The sequence below is a fragment of the Macaca fascicularis genome, chromosome 14 (assembly GCF_037993035.2).
Source record: "Macaca fascicularis isolate 582-1 chromosome 14, T2T-MFA8v1.1".
Lineage (NCBI taxonomy): Eukaryota > Metazoa > Chordata > Mammalia > Primates > Cercopithecidae > Macaca > Macaca fascicularis.
The window spans coordinates 44,813,310-44,830,059 of NC_088388.1; the positions used below are offsets into that span (position 1 = coordinate 44,813,310).

At 37.2% G+C, this 16,750-nt stretch overlaps 1 protein-coding gene across 2 annotated transcripts in view; it reads right to left on the reverse strand.

Annotated features, from left to right (window-relative positions):
• The window catches only part of NELL1 (neural EGFL like 1), a 949,455-nt gene that overhangs the window by 709,501 nt on the left and 223,204 nt on the right, over positions 1 to 16,750 (reverse strand). For both annotated transcript variants that reach the window (XM_005578390.4, XM_005578389.4), the window contains exon 5: positions 13,697 to 13,793. In XM_005578390.4, the coding sequence (XP_005578447.3) occupies positions 13,697 to 13,793 (97 nt within the window). The remainder of the gene's footprint in view (positions 1 to 13,696; positions 13,794 to 16,750) is intronic.

A 16,750-nucleotide genomic window follows, 5' to 3' on the forward strand; every position in this document is an offset into this window, starting at 1 on the left:
CTTCTCCAAGAACATAGTGTACTTCTGCCCAGTTAGGTCTTCTTTTGTGGTTTTTAATAAAATTTTATAATTTTCTTTATAGGTGTCATGTATATATTTTATTTGATTTGTTCTTAAGTATTTTATTCACATTTTGATATTATAAATAAAATCTATTTAATTGCAATTTTTGTTATTGTTGCTATTGCAGCTGCTACTTTGTTGCTTTTGTTCAGCAATGCAATTGATCTTATCTTTGGCTTTACGTCTAGCACTCTTTCTGAACTCTTGCTAACTCTAATAATTTGGTGATCATTTTTTCCTACATAGGCAACTACATAATGTGTTAATAACTACATTTTTCTTTATACTCCTTAAGATTTTTACTTATTTTGCTGGTAAGAACCTCCACTACAATATTGAATAGAAACACTGATAATAATTATTCTTGTGTGGTTCCTGATTTTAACAGGAATTTCTTAATATTTAAACCATAAGTACGATATTTGATGTATGTTTACTTTATGTACTTTTATCAATTTAATGCAGTTTCCTTCTATTTCTAGTTTGCTAGGAATTTTTAATGAGTCAGTATTGAATTTAATCTAGCGCTTTTTCTGCCTCTTGAAAAGGCCATTGGATTTTTTTCTCCTTTTGTCTGTTCAATGTAGTGAATTTCATTAAGAAATTTTCTGAAGATAAAAACAAATTTTCACTATTGAAATAATCAACTTGTTCTCTCTCACATACCCAGACACACATGCATACATACACACTGCTAATAAACAGTTTGCTAATAATATTTTGCTTAAAATTTTTAATCTAATCTGTTCAAAAGTAAATTGGCTTAAGCAATTCCCTTCTCATACGGTCCTTGTCTAGTCTGCAAATCGAGGTGACACTGTCCTCATAAAATTAGATGAGTTGTATTCTCATTTATTCTCCTCTCTGGAAGAGTTTATATAAGATTAGAATTATTTCCCTGGATGTGTCCTAGAATGCCCCTGTAAAACTGTGTGAGCCTCGTGGTTATTTGGTGGAGGGACATGGTAGACTGCAAGAATGGTGCCAGTGCTTTGCTCCTCACTGTGTCCATGTCTGTGCAATGTGAATTTGTAGCATATCCCATCAAAAAGTCAAATCTATTTCCAATACACTTGAATTCCAGCTGGCCTTGTAACTTGCTTTGGCCAGTATAATGCACCTAAGTAATCTAGTGCAAGTTTCAAGCCTAGGCCTCAAATGGCCATGCACATTTCTGCTCTGACTCTTGAAACTTTGTTCCATGATCATGTAAACTAGTTTGGGCTAGACTTCTGGAAATTGAGAGGCCACATAAAGCACAGAAAAGCCATACCAGCTAAGGTCATTCTAGTACAGCCAGGCCCCAGAAACCCCAGCAGCTGATCAAAGATGTACAAATGAACCCACTGAGAATAAAATCCAGCAAAGTAAGCCCAGCTTAAATTTCTAACCCACAAAATTGTGAGGTAAATAAAGGCTGTTGTTTTAAGCCATTAAGCTTTGTTTTGATTTGTTGTCTATCAAAAGCTAACTGGTACAATAGACTTCAAATCACAAACTCAATTACTTTAATGAAGCTAAGACTACTGTAGTTGTTTATTTCAAGTCCATTTTGGTAATTCATGTAGCTTTAGAAAATTGTCCATTTTTCTCTAATTTTCCATTTTATTGGCATAAAGTTATTAATAAATGGTTACTGTTTTAATTTTTGCAGCATTTATTGTTATATGCTTTTTTTATTTCTACCTTATTTATGCCTTCTCTCATTTTCTTCTTGTTCAAATTTCCCAGTGTATTTTCAAATGACCAAATTTTGGCTTTCTTGATCTTGCCTATTGTACCCTACTCATTATTTTATGAATTTCTGTTCTACATTCTTACTATTTCATTCCTTTTACTTTCTTTGTATACATTCTGTTGCTCTTTTTCTAACTTTCCTATTTGGATGTTTAACTCATTAAATATCTACCTTTTCTAATATAGGCATTTAAAGATAAATAGTGCTAAGATTTGCTTTAGCTGCATCTCACAAATTGTGATATTTATTATCTTTCTTAGTTATTAACTTATACTATTATTTTTCCCCAGAATGATTACTTAAAATGATACTGTTTATATTTCCAAACATATAAAGGTGAGAGGTTAGTTATCTTTTCACTATTTATTTCTAACATAACTGCATTGTCATCAGAGAATATGGTCTATGTATCATTTTTTGTAATTTTTTGTAATTTGTGGAGACTTCCTTTTTATGGCCTTTTATGCAGTTAATTTTCACAAAGATTCCATGTTCTAGGTGTGTTCATTGTTGGTTGCGTGTGTGTGTGTGTGTGTGTGTATATATATATATATATATATATGCAGCCATTAGATAAATTTGTTAAGTATGTTTAAATCCATATGCTTACTAATTTTTCTGCTTGCTTTATCTATAAGTTACTGCAAGAAGTATGTTAAATATCACTCAGTATGATGGCAAATTTATCCATTTTCCCTCTAATTACCTGCTATGCATATATGTATAGTTTAGTAAACATTTTTATTAAAGAATAACATATATACAGAAAGTTACACAAATCATAAAAGCACATATTGATGAATTAACTCGAAGTAAACACTTTGTGCAACTGCCACCTAGATACATAAATAAAACTAGGAGACTTCCCTAGTTTTATTTATAGATTTTTGAAAGCAAATATTTGTGAAAGCAAAAATATGGAATCACCCTAAGTGTTCATCAATGATAAAGAAAATGTGGTATATACAAATGGTCAACAAACAAATGAAAAAATGTTCAACATCACTAATTATCATGGAAATGCAAATTAAAACCCCAGTGACATACCACCTTAGTTCTGCAAGAATGGACATAATTTAAAAATAAAAAAAAAATAGATGTTGGCGTGGATGTGGTGAAAAGGGAACACGTTTACACTGCTGGTGTGAATGTAAACTATTACAACCACTATGGAAAACAGTATGGAGATTCCTTAAGACCCAAAAGTGGAAATACCATTTGATCCAGTAACCCCGCTACTGGGTATCTACCCAGAAAAAAAGAAGTCATTATATGAAAAAGACACTTGTACACACAGTTATAGCAGCACAATTCACAATTGCAAAGACATGGAACCAGCCTAAATATCCACCAACCAATGAATGGATAAAGACATTGTGGCATATATGTGATGGAATACCACTCAGCCATAAAAGGAAATGAAATAATGGCATTCACAGCAACCTGAATGAAATTGGAGATTTATTTTAAGTGAAGTAACTCAGGAATGGAAAACCAAATATCGTATGTTCTCACTCATAAGTGGGAGCTAAGCTATGAGGGCACAAAGGCATAAGAATGACAATGGATTCTGGGGACTTAGGGGAAAGGGTGAGAGAGGGTGAGGGGTAAAAGACTACATGTTGGGTACTGTGTACACTGCTCGGGTGATGGGTGCACCAAAAATCTCAGAAATCACCACTATGAAAATCTTATCTATGAAAGAAAAAAACCACCTGTTCCCCAAAATCTATTGAAATTTTTTCAAAATTATAAAAAATAAACACAAAATATAAAAAACAAAAAAAATCATAGAATTTTAAAAAAGAAAATATGGCCTATATACACAATGAAATACCATTTGGCCAAAAAAAGAATATGAAGTCATGTCATTTGCAGCAACATGGATGAAACTGGAGGTCATTATCTTAAGTGAAATAATTCAGGCATGAAAAAGGCAAGTATCACAAGTTCTCACTTATATGTGGGAGCTAAAAAATTTGAATACACAGAGAGTGGAAAGATATAGAGTGGAAAGACAGATAACAGAGACTGGGAAGGGTGAATGGGGTACATGGAGAAGGATGAAGAGAAGCTGGTTAAAGGGCACATACATACAGTAAGACAGAAAGAATAATTTCAACGTTTGATAGCAGAGTAGGGTGACTACACTGAAGAAAATGTATTATACTCAGGCAATGGACACCCTAAATACCTTGACTTGATCACTATACATTATATATATATAACAACATTCACATGCACCCCATGAAATTTATGCAAATCTTAAACATTCTGTGCATGCCTTTTAATGTATACAAATGTATATCTCTATTAGACATTAGGTACCTAGAGTATTCTTTCTTGGTCACAGGAAATACGTACGTCCATTTTATTAACTATACTAACAAACAGGTTTCCTTAGTACTTAAATCAATTTCATTCCCACCAGCAGTGAATGAAGGCTCCAGTTGCTCCACATCCTTGCAAATACATGGTATGGTCTGTGTTTTTAATTTGACCCATTCTGATGGATATTCAGTAGCATCTCAGTTTGGCTTTAGTTTCCCTGATGACTAATCATATTGATACCATCCCCTATGTTTACTAGCCTTTTGGACATTCCCTTTTGTGAAGTGCCTGGTAGTATTTTTCTCAAATTTTTTTATTGGATAGACTTTTTGTTATTGATGTAAAGCGGTCCTTTATACAGTTTGCATAAAAAGTCTGTGTGGGACACAACTACTTTGAATAGTTCCTCCTATTCCTTGACATGCCTTTTGACTCTCTTAGTCATCTATTTTCATGAGAAAAGTTCCAAATTTTAATATATTCCAATGGATCAGTCTTTTCCTTTATAGCTATTATTTCTTATGTCTTATTTTAAAAGCATTTTTTCCTACATCAAATTCATAAAGTATTCTCCTATGTTATCTTTTATAAGCTTTGTCAGTTTAACTTTTAGATTTTGATCTATAGCCCACTTGGAATTGATTTTGCATTATCAGTTGTGTGAAACAGGGTCAAGATTAGTGCTTTCCCCATGGGGATATTCAGTTGACCCAGCACACTGTAGTGAGTAGGCCATCCATCCCTGCTATCCTACCAGGCTACAACATACAGTTTGAGATTATGTGATTCAGTATGTACATCTTTAAAACAGCTTATTGTTATGTGGTGACCTTTTTGCCCTTGCAGTTTGATATCAGCAGTTTCTCCAGCCTTCTCATGTTTAGTTTGGCCTATTTTTCTTTCTTTTTTTTTTTTTCTTTTAACTACCTCTCTATCAACATTTATGAGTCCTTATTTTTTTGATGTTTCACTGTAAGCAATATACAACAGGCTTTGGGTTTTATGAATTCAATATAATACTCTTATTTTTCATTCTAAGTGTAAATCACTTAAATGATAATAACAATTGTGAAATGGAATTATATCTGGTATCTTACATTAAATATTTCTCTTCTTATCTTATTTTGGATTGATGAGGCTTTAAAAAATCCCCTTTTCTCTTATACTTAAATCTCAGAGTTTGGGAGTTAAACACGATTTCTATTATTTTGATGTTGTTTTAATTCCAACATGCAGACTTAAAGTCTAAAGTTAATCAGTTTCCCTATTCTTTTTCTGACCAATACAAGGCCTTAGAGCACTTTAAATCGGATCACCCCTACTATCATTTTATTGCTGTCAATATTTTTTTCAATTTTAATTTTAATTGATTTTTTTTCTTTATTTCCTCTAAAAAAAAAAAACCACGGGACACATGTGCAGAGTGTGCAGGTTTGTTACATAGGTATACATACGCCATGGTGGTTTGCTGCACCTATTGATCCATCCTCCAAGTTCCCTCCCCTCCCCCTCACCCCCCAACAGTCCCCTGGGGTGTGTTGTTCCCCTCTCTGTATCCACGTGTTCTTAAACTCCCACTTATGAGTAAGAACATGTAGTGTTGGCTTTCTGTTCCTGTGTTAGTTTGCTGAGGATGATGGCTTCCAGCTTCACCCATGTCCCTGCAAAGGACATGACCTCATTTCTTTTTATGGTTGCCTAGTATGTCATGGTGTATATGTACCACATTTTCTTTATCTAGTCTAACATTGATGGGCATTTGGGTTGGTTTCATGTCTTTGCTATTGTGAATAGTGCTGCAGTAAACATACATGTGCATGTGTCTTTTTTTTTTTGCAACGGAGTCTCGCTCTTTCACGCAGGTTGGAATACAGAGGCAGGATCTCAGCTCACTGCAACCTCCACCTTCTGGGTTCAAGCGATTCTCCTGCCTCAACCTTCTAAGTAGCTGAGATTACAGGGATAAGCCACCACGCCTGGCTAAGTTTTGTATTTTTAGTAGAGATGGGGTTTCACCACATTGGTCAGGCTGGTCTTGAACTCCTGACCTCGTGATCCGCCCACCTCGGCCTCCCAAAGTGCTGGGATTACAGGTGTGAGCCACCATGCCCAGCCTGAGCCACTGTGCCCAGCCGCATGTGTCTTCATAGAATTATTTATATTCTTTTGTGTATACACTCAGTAATGGGATTGCTGGGTCAAATAGTATTTCTGGTTATAGATCCTTGAGGAATCACCATACTGTCTTCCACAATAGTTGAACAATTTGCATTCCCACCGACAGTGTAAAAGCACTCCTATTTCTCCACAGCCTCACATAAGATCTATTGTTTCTTGGCTTTTTAATAATCACCATTCTGACTGGTGTGAGATGGTATCTCGTTGTGGTTTTGGTTTGTATTTCTCTGATGATCAGTTCTAGCAGTTGTCTCTTTGTTCTCATTCGTTTCAAAGAACTTCTTGATTTCTGCCTTAATTTCATTATTTACTCAGGAGTCATTCAGGAGCACATTGTTCAGTTTTCATGAAACTGTTTGGTTCTGAGTGAGTTTCTTAATCCTGAGTTCTAATTTGATTGCACCGTGGTCTGAGAGACAGTTTGTTATGATTTCAGTTCTTTTGCATTTGCTGAGGAGTGTTTTATGTCCAATTATGTGGTCAATTTTAGAATAAGTGTCACGTGGCACTGAGAAGAACGTATATTCTGCTGATTTGGGGTAAAGAGTTCTGTAGACGTCTACTACGACCACTTGATGCAAAGCAGAGTTCAAGTCCTAAATATCCTTGTTAATTTTCTGTCTCATTGGTCTGTCTAATATTGACAGTGGGGTGTTAAAGTCTCCCACTATTATTGTGTGGGAGTCTAAGCCTCTTTGTAGGTCTCTAAGAATTTGCCTTATGAATCTGGGTGCTCCTGTATTGGGTGCATATATATTTAGGATCGTTAGCTCTTCTTGTTGAATTGATCCCTTTACCATTATGTAATGCCCTTCTTTTTTTATCTTTGTTGGTTTAAAGTTTGTTTTGTCAGAGACTAGGATTCTAACCCCTGCTTTTTTTTTGCCTTCCATGTGCTTGGTAAATTTTCCTCCTTCCCTTTATTTTGAGCCTGTGTGTGTCTTTGCACATAAGATGGGTCTCCTGAATACGGCACACCGATGGGTCTTGAGTTCTTATCCAAATTTGCCAGTCTGTGTCTTTTAATTGGGGCACTTAGCCCATTTACATTTAAGGTTAGTATTGTTACGTGTGAATTTGATCCTGTCATCATGATGTTATTTGGTTATTTTGCACACTGGTTGATGCAGTTTCTTTGTAGTGTCATTGGTCTTTATATTTTGGCATGTTTTTGCAGTGGCTGGTACCAGTTTTTCCTTTCCATATTTAGTGCTTCTTTCAGCAGCTCTTGCAGGGCAGTCCTGGTGGTAACGAAATTCCTCAGCATTTGTTTGCCTAGAAAGGATTTTATTTCTCCTTCGCTTATGAAGCTTACTTTGGCTGGATATGAAATTCTGGGTTGAAAGTTCTTTTCTTTAAGATTATTGAATATTAGCCCCCAATCTCTTCTGGCTTATAGAGTTTCTGCTGAGAGGTTCACTGTTAGTCTGATGGGCTTCCCTTTGTAGGTGACTTGGTCTTTCTCTCTGGCTGCCCTTAACACTTTTTTCCTTCATTTCAACCCTCGTGAAGCTGATGATTATGTGTCTTGGGATTGATCTTCTCACAGAGTATCTGAATGGTGTTCTTCGTATTTCCTGAATTTGCATGTTGGCCTGTCTTGCTAGGTTGGGGACGTTCTCCTGGATAATATCCTGAAGTGTGTTTTCCAGCTCGTTTCCATTCTCCCTGTCTCCTTCTGGTACTCCAGTCAATGGTAGGTTTGGTCTTTTTATGAAGTCCCATATTTCATGGAGGCTTTGCTCATTCCTTTTCGTTTTTCTTTATTCTTGTCTGCATGTCTTATTTCAGTAAGGTGATCTTCAAACTCTGATGTCCTTTCTTCTGCTTGGTCAATTCAGCTATTGATACTTGTGTATGCTTCACAAAGTTCTTGTGCTGTATTTTTCAGTTCCATCAGGTTGTTTATGTTCCTCTCTAAGCTGGTTATTCTAGTTAGCAATTCCTTTAACCTTTTATCAAGGTTCTTAGCTTCCTTGCATTGGGTTAGAATATGCTCCTTTAACTCAGAGGAGTTTGTTATTACCCACCTTCTGAAGCCTTTTTCTGTCAATTTGTCCATCTGATCCTCCATCCAGATCTGCACCCTTGATGGAGAGATACTGAAATCATTTGGAGAAGAGGCACTCTGGCCTTTTGGGTTTTCAGCATTTTTTCATTGATTCTTTCTCATCTTCGTGAGTTTGTCTAGTTTCAGTCTTTGAGACTGCTGACCCTTGGGTGGGGTTTTTGTGGGGGCCTTTTGTTGTTGATTATGATGCTGTTCTTGTCACTTTCTGCTTGTTTTTCTTTCGACAGTCAGGTCCCTCTTCTGAAGGGTTGCTGCAGTTTGCTGGGGACTCACTTCAGGCCCTATTCATCTGATTCACTGCATGCCTGGAGATGTAACTTAAGGAGGCTGGAGAACAGCAAAGATGGATGCCTGCTCCTTCTGGGACCTCTGGCCTCAAGGAACACCAAACTGATGCCAGTAGGATTGCTCTTGTATAGGGTGTCTGACAATCCCTGTTGGAGGCTCTCATTCAGTTAGGTGGCACAGGGAGCAGGACCTGTTTCATGAGGCACTCTGTCTATTAGTGGAACGGGTGTGCTTTGCTTGAAACCCAGTCGTCTAAGCTGCCCGGATTCTTCAGAACTACCAAGAGAAGAGGCTAAGTCTGCTGGTCCACAGAGACTGTGGCCACCTCTCTCCCTAGGGGCTTGGGCCCAGGGAGATCCGAATTCCGTCCCTGAGTCTCTGGCTGGAGTTACTGGAAATCTGCCTCCCTTGGCTGGCGGGGGAGGGGGCTCCCCTTTCCCATGTGGCTCTCAGGTAGGCTGCCACACCACACTGTTCTTCCCTCTCTCCATGAGTCACGCCAGCCTTCTAGTCAATTTTGATGAGAGAACCTGGATATCCTGGTTGCTGGTGAAGGATTCCACTGTCAATATTTTTAATTTTATTTTTCTAAAATTAAGCATTACTATTATATTTTAATCAAACAATGATAATGGCAATCATTCAGAATAATACTCACTGAGATTTGTGCATGCTGTCAATATGCATTTACTCTCCAATTCTTCTTGCACTATACGTCTTCTTTCCAAGAAGTTTTTAAAATGAAGATCTATTAGTCATAAACTGAGTTTTATTTCTCTACTAATGTCTTTATGTCACACTCATTCTCAAATGACAATTAAGCTTGGTATATGCTACTACATTTGAGAGTTATTTTCTCTTGAAACTTGGAAAACACTTTTTCTACTGTCTTTTGACTTCTGCTTTTACTGGTAAAAGCCAGCTGTTCAATTTGTTATCCTTTTGTGAAAAATTTGTGTTTTGTCACTGGCTACTTTTAAGATCTTCTCTGTGTCTTTGGAGTTCTGCTATTCTGCCAATATATCTAAGTGTGGCTGTCTATTTATCTTGATTTGTATAATAGGTTACTAATGTGGCCAAAAAAAATTCTTCCCACCTTGCATCCATATCCTTGCAATGTGATATCATGGAGCAACCCTTCAAGAGATGAAGTCTATTTATTTACCCTTTGACTCTGGATTTGGCCATATGACTTGCTTTGGGCAATAAAACATTAGTAAATGTGATCAAGCAAACAAAGCCTTGAAAAGCATTAGTACTTTAGGGATTGCACTCTTCCTATACTTGGAAACCCAAGGCTGACATGTAAATAAGCTGAGCTAGGCCACTGGAGATGAGAGACCATGTGGAGGACAACTGAAGAACAAGAATCAACAGCCAGCCAACCCCCAGAGAGGTGAAGAGGCTCTCAGATCATCCTGCCACCTGCTGGCATGCCAATTAACCACAGACATGGGAGAGAGCCCAGCAAGTATCAGCTTAGCCAGGTCAAAGCAGAAAAAAAATGGCTTTTGAGCTAAATAAAATGGCTGTTCTGATGCCTCTATGTTTTCTAAGTGGCTTCTTAGATAGCAATCAACAACATATACTTTTATTTCATTGTTCTTTCAGTAATGAGAATTAATGTCTCTTATCAAGTTTAGAAAATTCTTACCCATTATACTTGTAATAGTACCCATAAACTTTATCTCTGTTTATTATTTGGAATTTTCAAATAAATATGCATATATAGATATAATATATTCCTTATAATCTTCCTTAATTTTTAAATATATGTATATAATAATATTCATATCTAAGAAGCTATCTATCTATCTAAGCTATCTAAGAAGCCACTTAGAAAACACAGAGGCATCAGAATAGCCATTTTATACAGATACACATACATATACACACATATTAAACAGACACGTAAACTTTTTTTATATACATGTATCTTTGCTATATTTTAACCTCTTTCCTATTTTCTTCTCTTTATCTCTGAAGTACTACTATTAGTTTAATTACTTTAACAATATTTTCCATTTCACAAATGCTCTCCATACCTGTGTCTAATCTGTTTAGCAGGTTCAGTGAGGTTTTTGGTTGTTTGTTTTTTTTTAATTTCCAACAACTATATCTTTCATTTTTGGAAGTGCTTTTTAGTTCAATTATCTCTGGGCCTACTTATTGTCTCTAGTCATAATACATTCTTTATTATTTTGATTCTTCAAATATTTTAAACAGAAGTTTTTAAAAATTTTTTTTTTAAAAAAACATTCCTTATCCGCTAATTTCATTTTCTGTAGCCCTCTGAGGACTAACTGAGCACTTTTTTGTTTCTTTCCACTGTCACTCATGATAGCTTTAGAGCTCCTATTTTATGGACTTAATCTGTGGGCATCCTTTGAGGTGTACATCAAAAGTGACTTTCTCCAAAGATAATTTGTATTTTCTTCATCAGGACTCCCGAGGTACATAATCCAGGGCCAGGGCCACTTTAATATACTTTATTGAGTTTCATGGGTAAAGTAAATCTGGGTTTCAAGTCTGCAACCCTTCAAGTGCTGTGGTTTACTAGTTCTCTGGGAAGTATTATTTTTTCTTACCTGGAGATGAGATGTAGACAGGATAGTTTCTGGATTGCCTCCCTCTGCTAGATAGTGGACTGACTTTACTTTAAAAATTTCCATTCCGGCCGGGCGCCGTGGCTCAAGCCTGTAATCCCAGCACTTTGGGAGGCCGAGACGGGCGGATCACGAGGTCAGGAGATCGAGAGACGATCCCGGCTAACACAGTGAAACCCCGTCTCTACTAAAAAATACAAAAAAATAGCCGGGCAAGGTGGCGGGCGCCTGTAGTCCCAGCTACTCGGGAGGCTGAGGCAGGAGAATGGCGTAAACCCGGGAGGCGGAGCTTGCAGTGAGCTGAGATCCGGCCACTGCACTCCAGCCTGGGTGACAGAGCAAGACTCCGTCTCAAAAAAAAAAAAAAAAAAAAAAAAAATTTCCATTCCAACACTCATTCATGCATGGGATCTAAGTAATTCCTCCCATCCTACAAAGATGGTTGAAATTTAAGGCTCTAACTGAAATTTTCATAGATTGCTGGTGGGAATGCAAAAAATGGCACAGCTACTTTGAAAAATGGTTTAGCAGCTGCCTGTGAATTTAAACATACCTTTATATACAACCCAATAATCCCATACCCACACACTTACCTAAGTGAAATCAAAACCTCTGTTCACACAAAAACCTGTATGCAAATGTTTATAGAGGCTCTATTCATAGTTGTTCCAAACTGGAAATAACCCAGATGTCCATCAACTGAAGAATGGACAAACAAACTATGATACATTCATACAACAGAACTGGAATACTAACTCAGCAATAGAAAACAATGAACCACTGATACACATAACAACTTGGTGAATCTCAACATACAAACTTATGTAAATATACACACACACATATATGATTCCATTTATATAATATTCTGGTAAAGGCAAAACTACAGGGTCAGAAAACAGACCAGTGGTTGCTAAAGGCTTCGGGCGAGGAGAAGGGTTGAATACAAAGGGGGATGGAAATTTTTGGAGGTAAAGAAATGGTTCTTTATCTCAATTATAATGATGATTATAATACAGCGTAGATTTTCCAAAACTTGTGACACTGTACATTAAATGGAATGAATTTTCTTGTATGTAAATTATACCTTAATTTCTTTTTGTATTTTTTTAATTATACTTTAAGTTCTAGGGTACGCGTGCATGACGTGCAGGTTTGTTACCTAGGTATACATGTGCCATGCTGGTTGGCTGCACCCATCAACTAGTCATTTACATTAGGCATTTCTCCTAATGCTATCCCTCCCCTAGTCCCCAACCCCTGACAGGCCCCGGTATATGATGTTCCCCGCCCTGTGTCCACATGTTCTCATTGTTCAGCTCCCACCTATGAGTGAGAACATGTGGAATTACACCTTAATTTTTTAAAAATTAAAAGGAAGGAATCTAAGGCTCTAAGTTCCTGGTACTGATATCCCTCTGGCTTTCTCTCCCCTCCACATATTTGGTCCCCAAGGAATTTCTTTCATATAAGTACAATGCTGAATTTTAAAAGGTTTTTGGGATATTTTATCGAGCATTATAGGCATTTTGAAGCAGAAGGATTTTTAGAATATCTGGTCTGCCATATTGCCAGAAGCAAAAGTGTGTCATTCTTTTAAAGAACAAGACTGTCTTAAAATTTCATGGCATTTTTAAGTTTTTCAATTTATTTTGTCACTGTATCCTCATGTTTTTGTGAAGTATAATAATGCAGTTATTTTTTAAAAATTTTTGGATGCAGGAGATACACATGTAGGTTTATTACACAGGTATATTGCATGATGCTGAGGTTTAGAGCATGGATGGTCCAGTCACTCAGGTAGTGAGCATGGTACCCAACAGATAGTTTTTCAACCCATGGCGCCCTCTCTCCTTCCCACCTCTAGTAGTCCACAGTGTCTATTGTTCCCATCTTTGTGTCCGTGTACATTCAATGTTTAGCTCCCACTTAAAAGTGAGAACATGCAGTATTTGGTTTTCTGTTCCCAGTAACGCAATTAAACCAAAGCTCAAGGAAGCAGAGATTTAGTTTTCATATCTCGACATCTACTCTAAACTGAATTAACATATAATCTGAGAAGGGAAACCAGTTTGAAGATTATCCTAAATCCTTCAGAATTGGGAGGTCAACGTTTTGAGGTCATTTGCATTCTGGATCATCCATACCTGGCAGCAAAGTGAACTGGATAATCTTGGCAAGTCACTTAACACTCTGCCTGGTTTCAAAGCGCCTACTTCATAAATTATTAGGACAAGTAAACCAGTTTATTCATGTCAAGCACATAGAAAAGCATGTGTCACAAAGTAAGTGTTCAATAAACATTAGTAGTTATTATGCCATGCCCTTCCCACTAATGTAATTATAAACGCATCTCCAATAACACGGAAAATTGAGCATTGCCTATATATATACTTCAATAAAAAGAACGTTAGTGCTTACTTTGAATAAGCCATGCTTTTGGTTGCGCTGGCCAAGCCATAAATTGATTCCTGGGGGAAGGTTGGTATCTGGAGGGTCTATCACACGCTCATAAATCCTGTAAAGACAAAGAACACAGTTACTAATAGAGAGGCTCAAAGCAGAACCAAAAGGTACATATGCTGTTTGAAGTACGCATGCCATTAGCTGCTGTATGAAGAGAAGCCAATATGTGGCACACTTTAAATGACAGACAACACAAATGCAGAGATCTAACACTTGGACACATCATCTGGGCCCCTCCTGTTTTTGTCTCCCTTCTGGCAGGGGAGGGAGGAAGAAGGTGACATTTTTGAGTGTCCACTCTGAGCAATGAACTGCCCACAAACTCCGCGAGGAAAGTGGTTTGATACACATTATAGGTGTGAAAGCTCAGATTTAGGGATTATAAATGAGTCAACCAAGTGAAGACAGCAGTGAGTAGTAGAGTTGGGATAAGAACCCTTATCCGCCTGGCTCTAAAGCCACTGTACTTTCCTTTGCACCCTGCTATTCCCTGGCTTTGGTTTCTTTAGCTCCTACTCATTTCTGTAGTAATCTGAGAGAATCCTTTAAACAAATAGATTGCAGCTGCCTAGATGATCATGTTTTTAGTCTACAGAACCATGCAGCTTAAGTCATTGTCCAACCACCAAATATTTATTGAGCACTTCTTACCCTCTAAGCTCCATACTAATCAACGGAAAATAGAGCAAGAAACCAGACACACAAGGTCCTACTCTCATGGAGGAAAAGTAAGGTAAAAATTCTGTATATGAAGAAAATCCTCATCTAATCCATACAAGCACATAACTAATACAGAAGAGGTCAGGGCCCTACCTAGGATCTTTGAAGTTTCTAACAGAGCCTACCAAACAATTAATGTCTCAGTTATTCCACCCTACCAAGGTCCAGTTAGTTAGTCACAAATCTTTTATTTGTGTCCTCTTTAGAAATAATCCCTGAAACCACCCACTGATCATGAGCTTCCACCTCACCCCTGGCAAGCACCTCTCAGCACCGGATGCTCAGAAGATTCTGGATGGGGTGAGATATAGTGATCTGTAAATGAGAACTATGTCCATTTCTTGCTTTCCTGAGTCCTCGTTGAGGACTGAGCAACCGCTGTGGAATCATTCCTAGGTGTGTCCAGAGGTATAGACAGCTCATCAGTCCACCCTGCTGTGATGGAGCTGACTGCCTCCTGCCAGAGGGTGATGTATTCCTCCGGTGGTTCTCACAAGGAAAGTGCGGAAGAACTGAAAGACTGTCCACTTGTGTCAAGGAAAGTGAGTGATTGTGAAGTTGCTGCGGTTGGGAGCTGTCACGCTGCAGCCTTATATCTTAGCTGCACAGTCCATTACTCTACTATTCCCCACTGGAAACCTGCTGTTTCCTAACGATACATGCAACGTTTTCAGCTGGCAAAGCTCCAAGCACATCAGGTCTTTCTCTACTAATTATCTTTCCATTATAAATGGAGGCTCCAAACATAATCAAGAAAAAATAAGTTTTCCTAAAAAAAAGACAGAATGTGTTTTCTTCAAAGGAATCTAACCTTTTTTGTATCTTAGAATGAACGATTTTAGATGAAACTATTTGTCAAAACTGCCTTAACACAGGAGCCGGATACATACTTCCTTTAAAATTTTTTTCCTAATATTAGTGGTAAAACTAGAAACAAGGCAAATTTACAACATAGGAGATATGCATAAGTTATAGATCAGCTTGAAATAATTTACTACAGTCATTAAGGGTGATGAATATGCAAGTTGTGAAACAAGGGAAAGTATATACAAAATAATTTTCACTGGAAAAAAGGGAATGCAAAATTATTTATGCCCTATAGAGATAATGAGGCACAAACGATGTTCAATGTTGGTAAATACCAGAAGAGTCCAGAGACAAATGGAAATCACTGTATTTGGGTGACGAGGCAGAAGCATAATTTCTATAAGGTTATTTTACTAATAAATTGAAAATGTCAAACTATTTAACTTAACCTCAATTTTAAAAGTTTTGCTTCTGTCACAGTTAGATGAGTTTTCAATTCAAAAGTTTATTTTACATATTCAATATGCTAGAAGATAAGCTCCAATGAGCAGAGTAGGCCCTTAATCAATATTTATTAAATGCATGAATTAATTAAGGAAGAAACAATCGAAGAGATCAACTTCCTATGCTACCTTATCTTGCAAAGCATAATAGCTCCGTGTGCCTCAGAAACAGTTGAAGAAGCAAACATCTGAGGCCTACCACCATCAGCTAAAGCAGGGTGACCCAGGGCACAGGTGTCAAAGTGGTGTTCTCATGTCCCATGTCACACAGCCCCCGCAAAGACACCATCCTGATGCCAAGGAAGGTCTGCCGGATACTGCCTTCCTGGCAGCCCTGCCAATCTGTTCCAATCTGCATTAGGGAATTCTGTGCAGCAGGTGGAATCAACAAATAATACAGATGTATCAACATGAAGAGAGTTTAAAAACAGTATTTTTTTAAAAAGAAACCTTGCTGAGGAGGTAGGAGGAAATCTAATCATGAAGAAACATCAGATAAACCTCAATTGAAAGACAGTCCACAAAATAACTACTTGTGGTCTTTAAAATGTCAACGTCATGAAAAATAAAGGCTGAACAACAGTTGGAGATTAAAAGAGATTTAAAAAGACATAAAAGCTACATGCAAGATGGTATCCTGGATTAGATGCTAGGGCAGGGGGAAAAATCCCATAAAGGATATTATTGGGAAAATTTGAATAAGATTTGCAAATTATGTAATAGTATTTTATTGATACTCCATCTCCTGATTTTGCTAACTGGGCAGTATATACTTAAGTGAATGTCTCGTTCTTAGGAAATAGGCACTGAAGTATTTAGGGGTAGAGGGTAACGATGTTTACAACTTAACTCTCAAAGTGTTCATAATAACAATACTGTTTGTATATATATATATATCTATGAATACACACTTTCTCTTCCTTCCAAATAATGCAGAATCCTGGCAAATATGATTGTTCCTTGTATCACTCTTATAAGT